Source organism: Mustela nivalis (genome assembly GCF_964662115.1).
Source record: "Mustela nivalis genome assembly, chromosome: 8".
In the NCBI taxonomy this organism is placed as follows: Eukaryota; Metazoa; Chordata; class Mammalia; order Carnivora; family Mustelidae; genus Mustela; species Mustela nivalis.
The window spans coordinates 98380801-98401511 of record NC_139027.1 but is presented as its reverse complement, the minus strand read 5'-3'; the positions used below and the strand labels follow the sequence as shown (position 1 = coordinate 98401511).

Genomic DNA, 20711 nt, shown 5'->3' with positions numbered 1-20711 from the left:
TTTGATAGCACACCAAGTAGTTTCCCACTAATGAAGACACACTGGATTTCACAAATTCAAATGTTACTGTCTTAGCTAACAAGTCATGCCATACCCAAAAAACAGGCTTGAATTGATGGCTGATTTTATAAAGATTTTAGGTTAGATAAGAGAACTTTCTGGAAAATTACATAATGGCTTGGGGTGGAATTAAATAATGTGGTTAATTCCATGTCCATTTGGAGCTCATTTATGTTTACATCTTTCTTCTATTTTTGCCCGCTTTCTGCAGCTCCTGTATGCACATACAGATGGTTACATTCTCATACTGGGCACTGAGAGAAGGTCACATGCTTTACATCCATGGCAATTAGTTCCCTTTTTAAAATGGAAAATGTCATTAAGTTCTTGAATAATTCAAGAGTAGAGGTCACAATACAGTGTCCCTTTTGGGGGTCTTTATGGTGCAAATGGCAAAACAAGGCGATCCTATCAGTAAGAGTAGATCTAAGGTTTACAATGTAGCTCTATTTAGTGTGACAGGAAAATTAAATTACAGGAGGCACTCATTCATTGTCACCCGTTAACAGGCTTGGGAAAATTGTGGATCCCTGGGGGCAAATCACTGACAACGTTGGAGGCAAATAATAATATTTCATTTTAATTGGCTGCTGTTTCCTTTGCTTGATTTTAAAAATAACAAATATAAACATGCCCCCACAACTCTCCTTGGAAATGGGATCCTGAATCTCCAAAACACGACCACAACTTATGGGTAGATTTAAAACTCTGGGGAACATGGGTTGTTTACTCAGCCATAGTTTAGCTAGTCTTGATCCAGGGCTTCCGGGAAAAGAAATAAAGGGGCAAGTTTCAAATAAAAATTGGCTTCCGCTACTCCCCACCCTTCCCCTACCAGGGTTCGTGGGACTGGACTTACTGCGTTTCAGGAACAGGGTCTGCCCCTCAAATCTACAAGGATTGAGGAGGAATCCAGGAGGGAGGACCAAGTGACGCGGAGGCCACCAGTTGTCTCCCCTCCCCTGGGGACAAAAAATCAGACCGCCATTGGCGATCCCCGGCCTGAACACGCTTGGGTATGCGAACTGGGGAAAGCGCAGGCTGCGGGGCGAAATGAACATCCTTGGGGTCATCAAATGAGGTAGAAGTTTTTCCAAGTCCACGCCAGCACATCCAAGTCGTTGCTGGCATCCCCAGCCTCCCCACAGAGCCAATTAACACTGCCGGGCATGGCTGCCTGGGTCCTGCTCCTACCCTAGCCACCCTTGACGGGTTCACGCAGAGCGCCGCCGGCGGTTCCACCTGCAAGTCCTGCCGCGCAGCGCGAGCCGTGCGGGCTCTCTCCGAAAGTGTCCGCGCTTGGCACCTGCTGGAGAGCGGCGGGCGCGCTGGTTTTCTCCCAGGCTGCCGGGAGATGGGGGAGGGGCAGGAGAGGAATAAAGTTTGCAGGCTACTTGGGGTGGGATTGGCCCCATCTGGTGGGTTGGCCACTTAAGGTTTGTTCCCTGCACTTTAGAACTTGGAAAAAGGCAACCCTGACCCGCCCCCGCTCCTTCTCCCCACTGCCTATTGCTTTATAGATCTCTTTCTCTTCTAAAACATAGGTTTTTGACACTTCCCTTTTTCGGCCTCCTCCACGAAGACCCTGGGAAGTCCTGCGTTAACGAAGGGAGCACCGAGAGGGGGGCGAAGCAAGGCGCCACGTTTCCAGCTTCCAGGCTTCCCAGACGTGGGAAAGCCCGCCCGAAGCACGAGGAGGTTCCCGGGGCTTTGCCGGCAGCTCCGCGGACCCAGCGTTCTGGCAGTCCCGGCTGCGCAGACCCGGGGGTGCGGCCGGGAGCCCCAGCACCGCCGCTCGCTATCCTTCCGGACCCGCGCCGCCCGGGTCAGGAGCGCACAGCTTGGTTGGATTCCGCCCGGCAGTAGCACAAGGTTTCCCCGCCGCTCGCAAGCGGCAAAACCGTGCCCGACAGCCTATGGCTTGGGGCTCATTTCAGAATTGAGGAAAGAGGGTGCCGCTCGGTTTCTGAAGCACTCCCGACTTTAGTAACACTAAGTAAAGGGAGACAATTTTTAAGAAAAAGTTCTGTTCCAACGTGGTTGATGCCTAGGACGAACGACTGATGCCTGAGCCTCAATGTATTTCTAAGAGAAAGAATAAATTTCATAACTGCGGGGGAGTGGCGGGTGGGAGATGGAGGGGAGCAATTTAGGGTTTTTCATTTTCTAAACGCTTCAATTTAAGCAAACACTTGGGGGCTCCAGGCCGCTGTAATTCCAAAGACAATTTTCCCGGTTTTAATTTGATTTGCATTTTTCAACTTTGATAATATTCAATTTCATGGCTGAATACACATGTAAACACTGGTAGGTCGTGTTTTTCGCCCCTTGCACCAAACAGAATATCGCTTATTTCAGAGAGCCATAGGAGGTTACAACCTGCGTCCCAATATCTACGAGTTAGAATTATCCTGAATTATTTTTCAAAACTTAGCATGGCTATGCCTGGGCTCCAGAGAAGGTGAACTATTACAAAATATCTAAACAACTCCCCAGGTGAGGGGAGATCTGCACAAACATTGCAGAAGGAAAGAGGTAAACAGAACAAATTCCTCTTCTACATAGAATCTAGTCCATTTTTACTTGGAGACATATAAAAATATACTTTATTCACGGGCTTAATCCAAAAATGATCAATGAACTTGCTACCCCAGAAATATTTTCAGTGTAAATTTCATAGCTAGAAAGACAAACCTTGAGAAATACAAAGAAATCATCATTGAAAGGAGAGATTTAATTAACATCATTGAGCTATTTTATCAAGCATAAAATTCAGAGGCAAATATGAAGTGAAATTAGGTAATTAGCTTTAGTCCTAGCCAAGCTGGTATTTAACAAAATAGCATTATCAATAACAATGAAGCTAGAATGCTGTGAGCTGCATGTGAACAGCTACACCCAAGACCATAACACAAGTGGTCGAGGGGAGGGCACTCTGTTATTCTTCCCTTTCTTCAGGACACAGCATAGACTGTACATGATGCAGAAAAATAGCTGAGTCTTGTCAAATATGCAGATGGTTTGGCACATAATAAATAAATCAAAACCCCAAGTGTATTTTATTCTCCTTCACAAAACTGTACTAGGAAAACGGAAGGGGTTCAAAGAAATGGCATACGTTATTGCTTTGTACCTTATATAATAAAATAGCAATTATTTGCAAAATATCCCTCATTAAAAAAATATTTGCTTAATATGCATGATTGTGGAACACTCGATATTGTGAAAAATATCTCTATCTGAAGTCCTAAGAATTTACCCATTACAGTATCTATTTTCATTTGTTTTGTTTTGTTTTGTTTCCCTAAAAGTGGATGTCTCATGGACAAAATTGGGGACTTAAAAAAAATAAAAGATATTAGAGTTTTGGCATCTTGGGAAGAATAAAACCAGGTATTAGATCTGTAAGACTTTTAAGAAGCTTTCTGCTGGAGGCTGGCTGATATTGAAGAACTGTATGTGAAGCTGAAGTGATCTAATTTGAAATGATTTTTTCGTGTGAAAGGAATTTAAACAAATAAAAACGAATTCCATTTGAAATAGGACCAACTTGGAAAAAGAAAGTTCCTTAATTTTTAAGAACACATTCGTTGCAGGCTGATTGTGTCTAACACCTTCAGAGAAACTGTGCTTTATTTATCATTTGATTGCTTTTTCTAAGAATTATTAAATTTTAAATGGTCATTGTTTAGGATTTGCACTAATCTTTTATATTGTGATGACTGGCAATTATGTCTTTCTATTTATTTTACACAAATAGATGGCAGAGTGCGCACGTTCAACACAATCACTTCAGAGCGAACCTGTTCCTACAGATAGAGCTAAATGAAGGGGACCTAATTAAAACAAATGGTCTATTCAGAGAATTGCAGATTGTGGACAATAGGAAGCATCTTTGTCTTTTGCTATTAGTAATTGGAGTAAATGGGGATCTTGCTAAGAACCTCAAAAGTTTGATCATGGGAGTGAGTTTGCCAATTTAATTCGCCTTTATCCCTGAAGAGATCTGTATCCTGGACCCTTCTGTCCAGTGCAGCATTGCAGACAGGGAATCCGCCCCTCAACCCCCAACTTTGTTGAGCTGGGTCTGAGCTGCACCGAGCTTATCAAAGACAACCCAGACCTTGGGAAGCACTGAGGGTGGGGGAAGGGAGGCCAAGGAGGAATAGCCCAAGGAAGTCTCTGGCAAATATTTCAGTCAGGTGGGAACTTTCAGAGGTGGCAGCATGAGGAACCCAAAGGCACAACCCTTTCTCAAGAGCTTTCCCTACAGATTTAGGAACTTGGGAGGCTATGTCCTTTGGGAGAGATGTGAGTTTTTGCAGGATATGTATAGCCCTACCACCCTGAAAGACCCAGACACTGGGTGTGGGGAGAGAAGCTAGCTGGGGGTGTTTGTTATAAAGGGACTGTGGTCTGACTATCCTTTCCTGATTAACAAGAGTCTGTGGGAGGGGAGGAGTGTGTGTGTGTGTGTGTGTGTGTGTGTGTGTGTGTGTACACACGCACAAGCTCGATGCTTGACGCGCGCGCCTGTTTGAGACAGAGAGAGAAAAGGAGAGGGATTCAGCTGAACGTAAGGAAGAAATCCCGCAGTTACTTTTAGTTGTTTACTGAGCAAGGACAAAATCTAAACAGCGCTTTCCACAATCAATGAAAGGATCGCCTCGGGTTCCAGAGTTGAGCTCCCTAAATGAGTCTGGCATTCTGATAACTGCAGGTTAGCACCTGAGATCAGCTCCTTCCCACGGCTCGATGCTGGCATGAGATAGGGAAGCATCTTGTTCCTGAGCTCTGGGAAGGGAGAGGCGAGAGGGGGATTTAATTGTTTGGCTGGGTGAATCGAAATGTCCTTTTAAAGCAAAGAAATCAAGAGAGATTGGCCTTTAATTGGCAAACTGCTGGTGGGAGGGGAGTGGTCATTAAATGGAGGGTGGACAAAATATAGATTGGATGTCTGCTCCCTGCATGTCCCCATAAACAGCCAGAAGATTGCATTCGTCCCTTTTCAGACAGTTCTTAGGAGGCTCAGCGCTCAACCTGACTGAGTGACTGTCACACTGGATGCATTCTCCCCACCTCAACCTAACACCGCAAGTATCCACTTTGAAGTGGAACATGGTTTACTCTAGAACTAATGCACTTCCCAGAGTCGGTTATTCCATGCCCTAGACATCGTTGTGTATGGCAATGGCCTTAGAATCCAGTTGTCCAGAGCCTCCCCTCAAATCCCAAACTGGAAGATGATAAGTCTGCAGGAAACCTCACAACATTAAAACCCTGGAAACCCAGGGGCCTTATCTTCCAGTAAGCTGAAAAGAAAAAAGGAGACCTTTACTCTAAGCCTATTTTCAAGAGGACCCTGTTCATTTTATACTGTGTCCTCAGGGCCTAGCGCCAGCAAGAGTCAGCCACCAGTTCCTACACACCCATGGGTCCATGTGCAGCTGCTAGGTGGACACTCTCTTCTCTCAGACTGCAGGCCTACTGAGTGCTGGGCCACATCCCATCCTTCCTCTGTGATGGAAGCAGGCCAGTCCTCCTGGGCCAATATCCTATTCAGGGGCAAACCTCTGAGGCCCCTGTTTACCGGGATCTGCATTTGTATATATGTGAGGGCAAGGCAAACTCTGGGGGCTGGGGCCTTGCTCTTCCTGCAGCTGGGGCAGGGGCTGGGACAGCACATGGAAGCCCAGCTGTGTGTGATACATGCATTCCAGCTGTGCTGTCACCTGTGCCATCAGGCCACCAGGTGTGGGTCATGGGGAGGTCAGAGGCAAGAGTCTTTCAGAGCATTCCTGGCCTCTACTCCAGAATCCCCAGTAAGGAATACCACTGGCAGGCTACATCTCAAGAAATAATTTGGTTCTGTGCATTGTTTAAGCCCATGTCAGGTTGTTTTTTCTGCCCTTGAGTTTTTTTTTTTTTTTCTCTCTTCCCTGGCATTTTCTCTTTCTGATCACACCATAGAGGCCACCTAGCTGCGGATTCCTACCCCCCCACCCCCACCCCCCGCTGTCTCCACCCCTCCAGCCAAGCCCTCGAAGCTTCAGTGAGGTCCAGTCTTGATTGAACCTCTGGCCACTTTGAGAAACCATGGTCACAGAGGAATGCTGTGTTGCTCTGAGAGAGAAAATAAGAATCCAGCCTGATCCCAGACATAACGCATCCTAATCCCTTCTAGGACAGGAGGTGGGGTCTCTGCCATCCTAGCAAGGAGGACCCAGACCTCATTCTTCTGAAGATCTTCCTGTTTCTTTCCAGCCTTCTCCTAACATTCCAGCCTTCCCCTCTACCAACAGCAGCTCACTGTATTCTAGAGAAGGCAGGTTTCCTACTACAATGGAATCAGAGAGTTCTGTGCCCAGGGTCAGAGGAGGCCACTAGAAGTTAAAAGAATATAAAGTTGCAAGACTTGAGTTCAGTGCTGAGCTCTGAAGTCCGAACAGGTTCCCTCGCTTCTCTCAAACCCAGGTCCATTACCCATAAGTTCTGGATTCTACTGGTGGGGCATGGGAAAACTTAAATGAGGTCATGTTCATGAAGACACCTTGCCCAGTGTCTGGCATAGGGGTGACAGTACTCATTGGTGGTTGAAGTAAATACAATTGTGATAAAGAAAAGAGAGGGGTGATGCGTGGTGGGTGGTGGGAGCTGAGAAATATTAAGAAGGTAGGATGAAGGGCACAAGTTTTGCCAAGAAGTTGACTCACTTTTCAGTATAGAGGGTGAATTTTCTCAGCTGAAGTTACAACTTCTTTCATTTGTGAATGGCTCAGTTGAACATAATTCAGAGTTGCTGACCAAAGGAAAATACATAATGGGTTGGTCTTTTTTGTTTTAAATTTCTTAGATAGGGTTTTAAAAGACAAAGCTTAAGCTTGAGTGGAAGGAGTCCCCATGTTGACATCCTGATTTCTTTGCTAAAGATGCCTCTGGCCTCCATACAGAACTCCCTGTGACCCAGGTCCTGCCCTAGCTGACACTGTACCCTGCTCCATCATGGAAATGACATATAAGCATCCTCTGCCCTTTCCAGTTCTCCAGCCACCCACGTCCTGCTTTAAGTCCTCTCAAGCCTTCTCCTCCAAACTTCTCAATATTATGCGTCCACTTCCAAGTAATGTGCTTTTAACAACTATGTCTTCAGATTAGCAATGTATGTTCTTTTTCATATGAGCAAAAATTTCCCAACAAAATTCATTACATAATTATGTCTGCTTTGTGAAAGAGGAAGGGATAATGGATTGAGATCATCTTTCTAACGAGATAACAAGTTGAATATCACATGCACACAGTCTTGTTTTGATTTGCTGGGGTCATTACCAACCCTGGCCCAAAAACATCCCTGCTTATTCTTGAACTCTGTGGCTTTATTCTTTTCAGATAAATGAAACAATAGAAAAGCTGATTTACCTATGCAGGAAGTCAAGCTGAAGCAGAATCCTTTCTTCAAAGAGAAATGAACCACAGCAAACAATTTCCCCTTCTTAAGTTCTAATGGCAAGAAATACTCCAGTATTTCTTCCTCACACGTGTTGGTGATGCTGAAATTTTCCCTCTCTGTTTAGTTGATGTGTTAAATTTAAATAAATATGATGATGCTGGTATGGTGTCCTGACATCAGAGAGAACTTTCCTGCCTCTAATTAACTTCAAGAGGGGGGTAAACCCCAGCCCTTATTCCAATGAGAATGTGAGACCTCTACTTTTGCATGAATGAAAACAACTTAATTTGTGTTGCTTCTTTTAGCAATCCAGCTCTCAGTTGTGTTATCTGACAGTAAAATATCATCCCTTCTTTGGTGGGGGGGGGGACATAAGAAAAGGAGAGGAGGAAAAGAAAGAGAAGGAGGAAAGGGGGAAGAAGTGGAAGGGGAAGAGGAAGAAGGGAGAAGTGTAAAGGGTAAGTTGTCAAAGCATTTTAATGGGAACCTGGTGAGGAGGATGAAGGCATGTGTGACTAGTTCAGGTCTTGCTGGCAGTGAGCTCAGAGCTCTGAGGAACATCCACCCACTGGTGTGGAAAACAAGCCAAGTATTGTGACGATGTGCTTGTAAAACATCCCTGCTCTCTCTACCTGAGCAGGAGATGGACTTCGGTGGCAGCTTCTTCTGCAGAGGATATACAAAGAATCCGGAATGAGCCCCTGGGTGCAGGGGCTGAGGGGGAGGGGAGAATAGGAATCACCTCCAGTCTGGCAATAGGGACCACGATGGAATGACAGCTTGTAAAATAAGCCTCCATCAGTCTCCCAGGAGACAGCCGGCTTCAACTTGGGTGTTCCCTGCTTGTTAGCCTCAGTCATAATTGGTCTCTCCTCCCATCCCACGTTGTTGGTTTTCTGTGTGTGGCTTTTGGTGTGAGCGTGTTAGGTCATCAACAAATACAATGGCGGGAGGGGGCGAGGGGGGACACACATGATTGTTTTAAAGAAGAAAGGAGAAAAAGGATAAGAGAGTGGGCAGGAAGGCTTCGAACAGAATGGGGAAGATGCCCCAGGATTTAGGCTTCCGAGGCAACCTCTGGAGAGCTCTGGGGTGGGGAGCTCCCTGGGAGTTTTGACAAAGGGAGAAGAAGCCCCCTGGAGGTGGGGACCCTGCTGAGCTCCATTGGCGATGAGCATCTATTCTGTGCAATTTTTGTTTGCTTGTTTCTGGAGGTGACTGCAACACCCTGCCCATATCCGGTGAATCTCATCAAAAAGAAGTTTTTCAAAAAGACCCAATGGTGGCGGCATGCCCTAGGAAGGATGTAGTCTGAAGCCAAGAGCCTAAAGCTCAGCCCCAGGCCCTCCAGGGACAAGCAGGCACACAGGCACGTTTCAGTCACCCTTTCTCCATCTATTTCTTTTTAAAGTTTCTCCCACTCTCCTCATGATTTTTTTTTTTCCTCTCTCCTTCCCTCATGTTTCTCCTCTTCTCAGAGGAAAACTCATCCTGGGCAGGGGGCTATGAGAAATTTGTGATCTGAACTCTAAAGCTGAGAGTGGTGAAGATACAGCACATTGGTTTTGCTCAAAGGGGCCATGGAAGGTTCTGAGAGCCTCAGATATTTCGTTACTATAAGAATAACTTTGGACGGGGGAAGGGAGCAGCAGAAATGTAATGAAAATCAAATCACAACTTTGGGGAAGTTTTTTCTTGTGTTTGTGTTTCTGTTTTAATTTTGCTCCATCAACCCTTGGCAGACTGGGGTTGCCATGGTGCTGTGGCCAAGGCTGGTTTCCACAGTGTCCCTGACCCAGCAAAGGCATTTGGGGTCTCAAATCTTGCTCTTCTGCTACAGCAGGGACAGCAAATTGGGGTTGGTGGCTCTGGTGTGTGTGTGTGTGTGTGTGTGTGTGTGTGTGTGTCTAGGGGCCTTTTCTACGCTGCAGGTCTTGGTGCCCACAAGTCTGTGGGCATTAGCTAGCACAGACCGTCCTGCAATGTCCAGGCCCATGGTGGGTGGGTGACTGTAAGAATGCTCCCTGTCCTATCGCCTCTGGCAGGGTGAAGATTCACAGCCAGAAAAGGCCCGGTCGCTTCCTCTGGACGTTCTGGTTTATACACTCAGGACGACGTATCTGCGCACCTCACCTTCAAAGCCCGCAATACCTCCAGACCCCACGCTTAGGAGAATGCGCTGCCCCTGAGAAAACCAGTTACCCCGAGGTACCTCCAGGTACCTTCTTGAACAAACACCTGTTCTATGCCCTATTAAACCTCATCTCTTGCTTCTCCCCACCCCACCCAACATTAAAGCCCCCCCCCCCAAAGCACTGAGGACCGGCTTTTCTTTATAAAGCCGGGAGGGAAGGCAGGCGATAAAGATCAGGCGTTTAAATTGGCCATTTGGAAGATTACATCTCTTCAGCGACGGTCTTTCTTTCAAAACTCGCACTGAATTGAGGGCCGCGGCTACTCCGCACCCGGCTCTCAAAGGCCGGACACCTTTTCATTCGGCCGTGAGTGGGCTGGGCTGGGTGACCTGGAGCCATCAAAGGCCCGAGGGAAGGCCGTTAGGCGACACTCGTCTAATGACAAGTAATTGACGGATTCGAGGCCGCACATTACCAGCAGAACGGTGAAGCATTAATTATTTAAAAACGATTAGTCTAGGCGTATGTCCTGCAGGCGTTCTATCTTGTTTAGGGAAGATAACCGTCGCGAGCCGGAACCCGGGCGTGGGAGCTCGGCGGGCGCTCTCTCTAGCCCGCCGCGGGTGAGGTGGACAAAAGTGCCGGGGCCGGGGCGCCAGGGAAGGCAGGGAGGGGGCGCCTGTGCTCCCCACACAGAGGTGCCCACATAACTGACCCTGCCAATCACAGGGACCTATTTCTGCCCTTTTGAGTTCGGGATCTGGTGATTCCGGGGCAGACGGGAAGAGCGCTTGTCTCTCCGCCTGGCGAAATACCTAGAAGTCTGCGCGGGCTTTAAAAAAGGCCGGATGTCTAGCTCTTTAAAGCAAACACCCTAGGGGAAATGCAAATTTCAGGGAACACCTGGTAGACCCCAGAGGAAAGATACTTTTTCAGTACCCTATGCCCTGCCCTGGGACCCCGGGTTCCTGCAGTTTCAACTGGCAGCTTTGGAACTTTTAGCTTTTCGGAGCCGGTGCCTTCCCGCCCGCGGCAGTTAAGATGCGATTGGTTCTGTTCGGCCCTCCAAAATCCCGTCCTCTCTTACCGCAGCGCGCCCCTGCGCCGGACAGCCTCTGGGAAAATGGAGATAAATGGCCTAGTGGCCTGTTTCTCTCCCCTCCTCCACACCCGGGGTCCCGCTTGTAACCCGCGAGGCTTCCGAACCTGTCTGTAGCGGTGCGCGCCTGTGCGTAAAGGGCACCGGCCGCTTCTTGGAGCAAGAACGAAAGTTGACTCCTTTCTTGGAAAGGCCCTGTCCCTCCCCTGATGCCTCGCGGCGTCGACCCCCACTGCGCCCGGTTTAGGGACTTGAGGCAAACGCTTAGACCAGACTGGAACCCAAACGCCAGGTTTTGGGGGAGGACTTCGCCACTCTCCGGCCTCTGCCCCGCAGCGATCCGGTACCAGCCCTCCATTTTCCGCTGCACCCACCCCAGACTCAGAGGCCAGGAGTGTTCCACTCCCACCCTTTCACTGTCCTTGGGAAACGTGAAGCCGTCGGATCGAATCCCCAGCCCAGAGGCGATGCAGGAGTCTGTCCTGGCTTCCACAGCTTCAGGGCCTCAAGAAACTCTATATGCTCACACCCCAGACTGAGTCTGTTTGCAACTCTTCACCCCTTCATCCACCCACACCGTGCAGTCTCAGAAATCCCCGGGGAAAAAAAAAAAAAAAGGCCATCTCCCAAACCCCAGGTCTCTTCACCGACTTAGTTTCTCACTCCCGAACCCCCAACACCTTGCGTTGGAGCTTTTAGAAGGTTAAGGGACTGGCTGGGGGAGGGGAAGCGCGCGGATGGGAATGGGGGGCGGACGCTGCCCAGGGGACCTGGTTATGGCCCCAGAGTGGGCGCGCTCCCTACCTGCGGTGTGGCGGGCTGGCGGCGGAGCGTCCAGCTCGCGGAGGGAGGCGGCCAACTGCTCCGAGCCGAGGCATCTCCGCATTTATTTGAGCTCAAACCGAGCGACTGTTGACTTTAGCACACAAAGCAAAGATTTCACTGCCCGCTAGTTTAAAAATGAATATTTTACCAAGATATCGATCAGCGTTATAAAATTCAGTTAAGTACAATGGGATCCTAGCAAAAAAAAAAAAAAAGAATAATAAAGGAGGGGGAGGCAATATAATATCTGTGCAAATTTGCTGAAGTGTGACGTGGCATGGAAAGTTTACCCTCCTGGAATTCGGATCTAGAATGTTTTTTTCGGTTGTTTACTGACTTTGTTTATTCACAGATCACGGTTGCTTAAACCGACGCGCGGACCGCGCGGGGAAAGGGAAGAAAAAGAGAGAGAGGGAGGAAAAAAGAAACGCCGCACCCTACAATACTTAGAGTTGGGGAAAGCGGGAGGAGGACGAACTGTGAGCTAGAGAGCTTGGAGCCCGGCTGGGGGAGGGGTCTGAGGCGGGCGGGGTGGGGGCGGTGTGTGTGAAAGACACCAGAAGCGCAGAAAAGCCTCCGAAAGCGCCCCCTCTCCGACATCCTTTTTATGTATTCGGACAGAACTATATCTTATCGGCCGGGATCAGTGGAGGGGGGAGCGCTAAGTAGTTTAAAACGACCCTCGCACAATGGGCGTGCGATACGAAACATAGCAGGTTAGGGCAGCGCTTTCAGCCTCCATTGTCCCCCACTCGGCCCCCAGCCCTGCCTCTCGGCTCCTTCGCCACGGGAGCCTTTTATGTGATAATGAAACACATTTCAGGCCGGGCTCACGACGTGTGTGTCCTTGCCAGGGGGAGAGACGGGCCTGATTGCTGGCTGTGGCCTCCGGATCCCCCCCACCCCTCCCCAATTTCTCTTCCTTGTGTTCCTGGGACAATGTGGCATGTTAAAAAGGGATTTGGAGCCTGGGCGAGGGGGGGGGGCTGATGCGAGGGGAGGGCAAACCCCCTCAAGCGCGTGGGAAGGCCAGGGCTTGAGGGTGCAGAGACCCCGCAAGGTGGCAGAGGGCGAAGGGGGGGGCTGTCTCCATGTCTCCAGAGTAGGGGCGAACCTGGGACACTCCAGGTTTGGGTGCTCACTCAACAAGCCCAAAAATCTAGTCCTTGAAAACAGGGTCCTGGGCTGTGAAACTTTGAGGCAAAAAGTCCTGCTTCAGAAGCCTGTGCAGACGGTAATCATCCACCTTAAGATAGCTGTGCATGGCACATCTCTAAGTCTGCGGGGACACTGGCTCCTGCCCTCATCCCGCCAGATTGTAGGTGCGCACATGGCCCAGGCAAAGTCAAAACCGGGTCCGTTTTGCCCGCCCAGGCCGTGCTTCGCCTCTCGGGTAGCCAGTTCAGTCCGGTTGGCTGCCTATTTAGGGAGGCTTCACCATCTGTGGGGAGATACAGCAAGATTTGTAAGAATCTATTCTGGTCTTTCTTTATACTTTTAGATTTTTCATTTAAAGTTCACAAAACAGCTCCTTATACCCTTGGCCCTGCATTCCTGACTTCCCAGCCTGGGCTAATTGACGACTGTCCAAAGACGGGGTTGTTTGTGGAGAGGGTGGAGTAAACAGATCTACAGACACTGGGCTCTCACCATTGGCCAGGGTCACTTGACAACCTCAACCCCAAATATACCTTATTTTATAAAGGAGATTTAGACCATCACCTTGAGCGATCCCTTTAAACACCAATTCCAGGAGAAATTCTGTTTCTCTGAATCAGGTGCCACAGTGGGAGGAGGTGGTCCCAAAAATCTCACTGCTCTCTGGCTACAGTTAGGTCTACCAAGGCTGGGCAGAACATCTAAATGGAGGAGAGTAGGATAGGGTGGTGGAGCCTAATGGGAGCCCTGAGGCTTAGGATCTACGCAGAGTTCCAGTTCTGTAGGAGGGTAAAGGGGTGCCAGAGAAGCAGAGATGAAAGTGGTGCACCAGGAATTTGCAAATCCAATCTGGGCTCCCTGACTTGAAGGGAGGCCTAAGATTGGAAATACAGTAAAATACAAGCTTCGCCCCAGAGAAGGCAGCTTCCTGGGGCCCAAGAGACATCAACTACATTGTTCCTTCACATGAACCAGATGGGAAATTAAGATATATGTTTTTTTCCAACTTTATACGTAAACCTGCATCAAACCCGGGAATGGTCCACCTTGGATCTGTGTGAGTCAGTGTGTATAAAGATCAACTCAAAACTCCAAAAGCAATCATAAATAATATTGAGTTCTATTTAATGATGTTCTTGCTTAAGTGTTTAGGGGTAGGTGTACTGATGTCTGAAATTTACTTTGAAACGCATTTAGGTCTATGGCCATACCATGCTGAATGGGCTTGATCGCGTTTGAAATGCACTTAGAAAAAAATAACCTGAATTGATCAATGGAGGTGCAGACAGCTGGACAGATATGTGATATAACAAGAATAGTGAAACAATAGCTGTTGGATCTGGGCAATGGGCACATGTGTGTTTTCTGTAAAATCTGTTGTACTTCAGTGTGTCTGAAAGTTTTAATAATAAAATGTTAAAACAACAACCATCATGCCCCCCCCTTCACCAAAATAAAATGAAATCTCCAACCAGACAGGATCCCCTTCCCCCCACTGTTAAATAATTTCTGGACCTGTTTATTTTTCAAGTCAGGCAAAAGGAAAAAAAAAATCTTGAAGATTCAAGGGGTAAAACTGGCAATAACACTTTAATATAGATTTGTGGAACTCTGGCCCTTCCAGCCAGAACACACATTTATAAGCCATAAATAAAACACGCAGAAACCATAAATTAATCAGACCCGAGACCTGGATTTCACCGTGTCAAGAATGGGAATGCATTTTTTTTTTCTTTTCTTGGTCATTTACAACAGACCCTTACATCTTTTTTTTTTTTTCCTTTTTAAACAATAGTACAACTCTGCTTCTCTGTTAAAACTACATGATTTTACACTGAATCACTCACAAAAGTTTGTGGGGTTTTGTTTTTGTTTTTTTGTTTTTCATTTTTTAATAAAGTAAGACATCCCTGCAACAGCAGCAATGGAGGAGAAAGACAACAACAACAACAAAAAAATCAGAACTCGCAAATGCTTGAAGAAGCAGGTGTCTACACAGTAGTAGAAACCAGAGGCTTTTTGCTCTTTTCTTCCTCTCTTCTGTTTGTTTGTTTTTGATTATATCTCTTTTTGCCTTCCCTCCTTATACAGAATAATAGATATCAGTGTGGCCCCTCTGTTTGGGAGGGGGAGCTGCTGAGGGCGAGGGGAGGCTGCTGTCCTGGGGGTGAGGAGGTAATGGATTTCTTCTCCCTTGGATCTCTCCAGCACCCCTTCCTCAAACTCTCCACCCCACTTCCTTTTTTCTTGTCCTTGTCCCAAGCTACCTGGCTCCAGCATCTTCTTAAGAGGAGTTCATTATGGGCCTTGAGTACACTCCCTGGTAGTAGGAGGTGTCTGCAGCCAGTGGCGAGGCATCCAGGCCCGCTTTGTTCGTGACCGGGCCCATGGCTAGGCTACCCGGCATAGGGGAACCATAGCCTGGGTAGTGCATCACCTGTTCATAGGCCTTGAGGTCCATTTTGTGGGGCTGGTGGTGGTGGTGGCTGTGGTGGTGCTGCTGCTCCGAGGACATGAGGTTGTTAATGGAGAAGGGGTGGTTGAAGGCGTAGTGGTGCTCGGGCTTAAGGTGAGCCTCCGGCGGCAGACCTGGGTGATGGGGAGGGCCAAGCAGGTGGGCCGCAGCCTGCTGCTGCTGCCCCGGCGATGGCGCCGGCTCCGGGGGACTCAGGGCCGCAGCCGGCGTCCCTTTCAGCTCCCCCAGGGCCCCTCGCTTGTGCTCCTGGCACGGAGAGGCGCTGGAGTGGGGCGACTCGGTGCCCGCTGGAGTCTCAGAGGCCGGCCCGGCGGTCTCCCCTAGCTGACCCTGCGAGGCCTGGGCCCCGGCGGCGGCCTTCTTGCCACTGCCCGTGGTGCCTGAGGCTTCCTTCAGGGCCAGCTGCTTCTCACACTTGAAGCGCTTCTGGCGGCGCAAGTAGCAGCCATTCTCGAACATGTTGCCCGAGTCGGGGTGCAGGGTCCAGAAGGAGCCCTTGCCGGGCTTGTCCGGCGAGCGGGGCACCTTGAGGAAGCAGTCGTTGAAAGACAGAGAGTGGCGGATTGAGTTCTGCCAGCGCTGCTGGTTCTGCCGGTAGAAGGGGAAGAGGTCCATGATCCACTGGTAGATCTCGCTCAATGTCAGCATCTTGTTAGGGCTCTGCTGGATGGCCATGGTGATGAGCGAGATGTAGGAGTAGGGCGGCTTGGCGTGCGTGTAGCTGCGCCGGTAAGTCTTGGGGTCGCGCGCGCGGCTCAGGCCCGCCTGCCCGTACATGGGGCTCATGGAGTTCATGTTGGCATAGGGGGTCAGGCCGCCCATGGCCCCGGCCGCCTGTCCCCCGAGCGGGCTGAGGCTGGGACTCAGGTGCGGCCCCATGCCCGCCACACCGGCCGCCCCGGCTGAGCCACCCATGCTCGCCATGGCGCCCGCCCCGGGGGACATGCCGGCCAGGGACGGGCTCATGCCCGCGCCCACGTACGAGGACATGTTCATGGAGCCGGCGCTCATGTTGCCGGAGCCGCTGCCCATGGCGGCCGCGGACATGCTCATGTAAGTGTTCATACCGTTCATCCCCAGGCCGGCGTTCATGTTGCTCACGGAGGAGTAGCCCTGCGGACAGAGCCCGGGGAGGGAGGCGCACAGGGTTAGCATCGAAACTAGAGCGTGCCCTGACCTCCCACCCACCGGGCTAGCCCAGGGCTCCCCCCCCACCCCACCCCCGCCTGCGAGGAGGCCTCTGGGGAGTCCTTCCCCTGGCCGGCCCCCTGGGCCCCGGACACCGAGTCCATTTCACCCGGAGAAAGCCGGGATCGTCCAGGAGGAGTTGGCCAGCAGGTTGCTGCTGTTTGCATGTGGCTGGATCCTAGCCCTTCTGCCCCTTGCTCAGATTCTAAAGCAAGGGTCCCCCGGAGCACCCCTAGATCAGGCACCCCAAATGCATCTCCTTTCCTCAACTCTCAGGCCAGCATACCGAATCCGCACCGTGGCCTCGGTCGCGGCCTCCGACCCTAGTGAACAACCTGTGGGTCACAGCCTAGGGCGCCCAGCGGCCTCAAGCGAAGATTGTTCCAGGCTTCTCCGTTCATCCTTCCTCTTGGGACCCCATCCTTGGCCCCAGGGGAACCAAAACCCAGTGCCTGCGCAGAGTTTGGGTCCAGCTGGAGGCACTGAGTTAAGGGGCAGGGAGGAGACCGAGAACCGAACTACAGGCGGCTGGGCTTTGCAGCCACAAACTTTCTTTCTCTTTGTCTCTAGTCTTTGAATTTGCCTCTACTTCAGCCCCCAACTCCTATCCACCTTCTCTCCAGCTCCCCACCCCCTTGCCGGCCGACCTCCCACCCCTCCCCAGCCGCGCGCTGCCAAACATAACTCTGTTAGGATAGTGCGTGGCTCGGCCACGAAGAGGATTTGGAGGCGCCGCAAGTCAATATTTGATCACAAAGTTAATATTATCTCAAGGCTAACAGTGTGTCGTATAAAAAAGAGACCCATTTGAGTCGAAGGAGGGTGGAAAAGGCGGCTGCCCAGAGCGGCTGGGGTGGGGGGCGGGTGCCGGCGAGGGAAACGGTCCTGAGGTTGGGGAACAGTGCGAACGCCACCACCCCACTTCCCCCTGGAAAAGGCGAGTGCCTACCTCCGGCTCGGCATAGTAGCTGCTCCAGTCGGACGGCTCGTGCCCTTCCATCTTCACCGCTCCCAGCATACTGGAAGCCGAGTGCATGGCAGTTTAAAATTTAACAGCCACAACAAACGACCAGCAGTCACCCCCCACCCCCACCCTCTTAAAAAAAAAAAAAAAAAAGCCAAGGCACCGTCCCCTCCCTCCCTCTCTCGCACTCCTTCTCTCCCGTTCCACTCCCTCTCTTTCCCTTGGCCTGCCGGAGGCGGTAGTTGGAACGGGCGGGAGGGGTCAGCCAAGGGAGGAGGGGGCCAAGGATGGGAGGAGGCCCGGACCGGAGCCCCGCTGTAGGGAGCGCCCGCCGCAGCCGCCGCCGCGCTTGCGGGCAGCCAGGCGGAGGCCGAGGTTGGCAGTGCGAGCTGCCCGGAGGCGGCGGGAAGCGCTCGGCGCGGGGGCGGGTGGGGGGGTGGAGAGAGGGAGGAGGAGGAGGAGAGGAGGAGGAGGAGGTGGAGAAGGAGGAGGAGGAGGTGTGGACCGCGGAGCGGACAAGTGCCGCAGTGACGTGGGCGGCTGGTGATATAGCGCGGCGCGCTGGCGCGGGCCTCCAATCCCCAGACCCGGGGCAGCCCATTTGAATAATCAGCTCACACCTAGGTGAGAGGGAGCCTCGGCAGGCGCCCGGCACCTGCCCCTCGGCGCCCGGCGCCCGCCCCAATGCCGCCGCGCCCGCACCCGTGCCAGGCCAGGCGAGCGGGGCGAGTGGGAGAGCAGGCTCCTTGCTCCAGCCCCCCTCCCCGCCCTGTGCGCGGGGAGTGCCGGTGGGAGGAGGGACCTAGGAGGAAGCCACCCCAGTAGCGGCCCAAGGCTCTGACCGCCGCCCGGTCCCCTAGCGCCCGGCGCCTAGTGCGCCTGTCGGAGGGCGAGCCCGGCCTCCGCGCCCGGTTGCCCCTCCGCAGAGCCTTAGAAACGCCGCATTCACTCATCCCGGGTTTCTTCGCTCTCAGTGCTCATTCCCTGTCAAAACGACAAGACGGTGACAGAGCCAATTTGCAAAGCGCTGTCGTATTTAGAAAAACTGTGTACACACCTTGAACTCGCCTGCCGCTGCTCCTGGGACGCCCCTCCCTGTTACAGTTAAGACCCAAAGCGGCTCCGGAAGGCGTGCGGGGCGCGCTTTCTCCTCCTCCGAGCCCAGCCTTCCGAGACCGGCTGGGGAGTGGCTGTCGGGCAAGAGCACTGTCCGATCGCGGAGCGCCCCGCGCTCGGCCCCCGCCAGCTGCAGTCGACGGTTGGGAGACTGCTATTTGTCTCTGACATTCAGGACGCCGTGTTTCAAGGTTACTTTGCAGTCACAACCGAGGTGCCCACAGCATTTCGTAACTAAAACAAACAGGGCAGGAGGTGGGGGGTGAGGCGGGAGGAGAGAGGGGAATAAAGGAATCAATAATGGGACACATGGAATTTACTTCAGGAAGGTCTCTGTTCTCTGCTTTCTTGAGGGGCTCTTCTGTAAGAATTAGAAGCCCCGCAACCATATACTTCCTTTTTATTTTTGCTACCGCTTCTGGGTTCAGCTTATCATCTGTCCTGGGCCAGCTACCAACACCTTAAGTGAGCCCAGATTGCAGGGTTTGGGGCTATTGCAGGTGTTTGATGTGGACTTCTTTTCTTGGTTCTAAAAACAGGCTGGACCATGAGGATTCAGCCCTGTCCCCTCACCACAGAGATAAAAAACAAATAGGAAATAGTGGGTATCTGGTCCACTGGCCAAAGTGATGGGTAATGGTGTCAGAAGACAGGAGCTGAGCACGGAGAATGGAAGGACTGTATGAGGGTCAGTCTAGAAGGACAGAGAGGAAGAGCAGTCCATGCAGGGAAGACACCCCCCCCCCCATCCCAGGCCTGCATCTCTTTGAACCAGATGCAGTCGCTGGTACCACCTTTTTTGCTGAACCTCAAATGGTTTGACCCATTCATAGTGAGGGGGTTAGAGAGTGCCAGGGTAGGATCCCCCAAAGCTAAAGTCTGAATGGCTTTCAAAGCCCTGCGCAGCCCAGAGGGCTCTCGGGAGAGGCAGGCCAGCCCGGTGCACCTAGGAAGTGTGTTGTGGGGTATATGAATGAACACTTAGTGTATGTGCGTGCTGGGGAGTCCAAGAGACAGACTCCTGGCATCTCTCACCGGGTCTCAGAGCATGAGGGGAGCAATTTAACTGTTCTCCCCAGGGCTTGGGGAAGAAGGGTGCGCACTGGCACTCAAGAGGTTAAGTTGCTTGTGTGTGTGTGTGTGTGTGTGTGTGTGTGTGTGTGTGTGTGTGTGTGTTTTAAAGCTTTCTGCAGAGGATCAGAGCAGAAACGCAGCTATACGCATACACACACACACCTCAAAACACTTTGTCAATTCCACACATACACCCACACACCCCTGCCCAGGGAGCGCTTCTCAAATTCAGTAAAAAAGAGACGCCCAAACAGACAAACCTGCGAATCAATGACAAGACACATAGCTTTCTCGTGTGTATGGAGTCGAAAATTCTGGTTAACCTAATCTTTCCATGTGTGTATGTATTCCATTTCCCTTTCTCTTTTTGGTCCCGACTGAAACTATGGTTCTAGAAATTATTCCACGAGCAAAGGAGCGAAAGGGACCTAGAGAGGAGGTCCGGGGGAGGAAGGAGCGCTCCCTTCCTAAAGAGCGAACCTTTCAAGTTCTCGCAGGGTCGGTGGTCGGGATTCCGGCGCACCGGGAGCGCTCGCCCCCGGCTCCCGCAGTGACAGGACGCCCCCTATCGGCCGCGCGGTCCCTGGGCCCGACCCGAGCCCTCCTTACCCCTGTGCTCCTAACCCCGAAACCCAGGTGCCTGGCCACCTTTTCCTCCGCCTCCCAGATGCGGGGTTGGCATTTGCTCGGAGACCCCCGAAGTTCTGCACAAACCCGAACCGCCTCCTGCCTCCTCGGAGGCGCCCAGGGCTCTGGTCGGGTCCGAGCCGCCAGTACGGGACGCTCCCGAGCACGCTTCCGCTCGGAGGAAGGCGAGGGCGGCCTGCAGTGCGCTCGCGGCACCGACTGCACAGAGCAAACAGACAGGAACGTTCACACAGCCTGAGGTTCGCTTTCCGTCCCCGGCGCGGAGGTCTTTGGAAGCGCTACCTCCCCTGCACACTCCTGGTCCTCCCCGGCAGGCAGCTTCGGTTTCTAAAGGTTTATTCAGAGCGTCTGGCACGAAAGCCTCAGGCTGGAATGCTGTAAATTGCTCTGGGAGCTTCTCTCCAGGAAAAAGTTCGCGGGTAACTCGGGTTGAAAACAGATGTTTCCCCTGATACCTCCTTAGTTTAAATGCTACCTAGGACCGAGACCTGCAAAGTTTTCCTTTGCCCGTGTCCTCCCCG

At 51.5% G+C, this 20711-nt stretch overlaps 1 protein-coding gene and 1 long non-coding RNA gene across 6 annotated transcripts in view; both read right to left on the bottom strand.

Moving 5' to 3' along the window:
* The window catches only part of LOC309871417, a 70280-nt gene extending 58525 nt beyond the window's left edge, over positions 1 to 11755 (bottom strand). The window contains exon 1 of one of the 4 annotated variants that reach the window (XR_014315266.1): positions 11546 to 11755. This is a non-coding gene — a long non-coding RNA (uncharacterized lncRNA). The remainder of the gene's footprint in view (positions 1 to 11545) is intronic. The other 3 variants (XR_014315267.1, XR_014315268.1, XR_014315269.1) reach the window with 3 other exon arrangements.
* Positions 11756 to 14295: 2540 nt separating this feature from the next.
* Positions 14296 to 18656, bottom strand: FOXA2 (forkhead box A2). 2 transcript variants are annotated; one of them, XM_082745745.1, is made up of 3 exons: positions 18410 to 18656; positions 17338 to 17407; positions 14296 to 16313 (listed from the first exon to the last, which is right to left on the bottom strand). In XM_082745745.1, the coding sequence occupies exons 2-3, from the start codon at positions 17404 to 17406 to the stop codon at positions 15009 to 15011; spliced, it is 1374 nt and encodes a 457-aa protein (XP_082601871.1). In that variant the 5' UTR covers position 17407; positions 18410 to 18656; the 3' UTR covers positions 14296 to 15008. The 2 variants fall into 2 exon arrangements, with proteins under 2 accessions (XP_082601871.1, XP_082601870.1); XM_082745744.1 differs by lacking the exon at positions 18410 to 18656 and having other exon boundaries at positions 17338 to 18024.
* Positions 18657 to 20711: the final 2055 nt, after the last annotated feature.

Excerpts from the sequence above, each read along its gene's own strand:
- FOXA2 (XM_082745744.1), bottom strand. The coding sequence starts at position 17,424 with ATGCACTCGGCTTCCAGTATGCTGGGAGCGGTGAAGATGGAAGGGCAC. Across the intron at positions 16,314-17,337 it reads GCTACTATGCCGAGCCGGAG|GGCTACTCCTCCGTGAGCAA; the intron begins GTAGGCACTCGC and ends CTCTGTCCGCAG.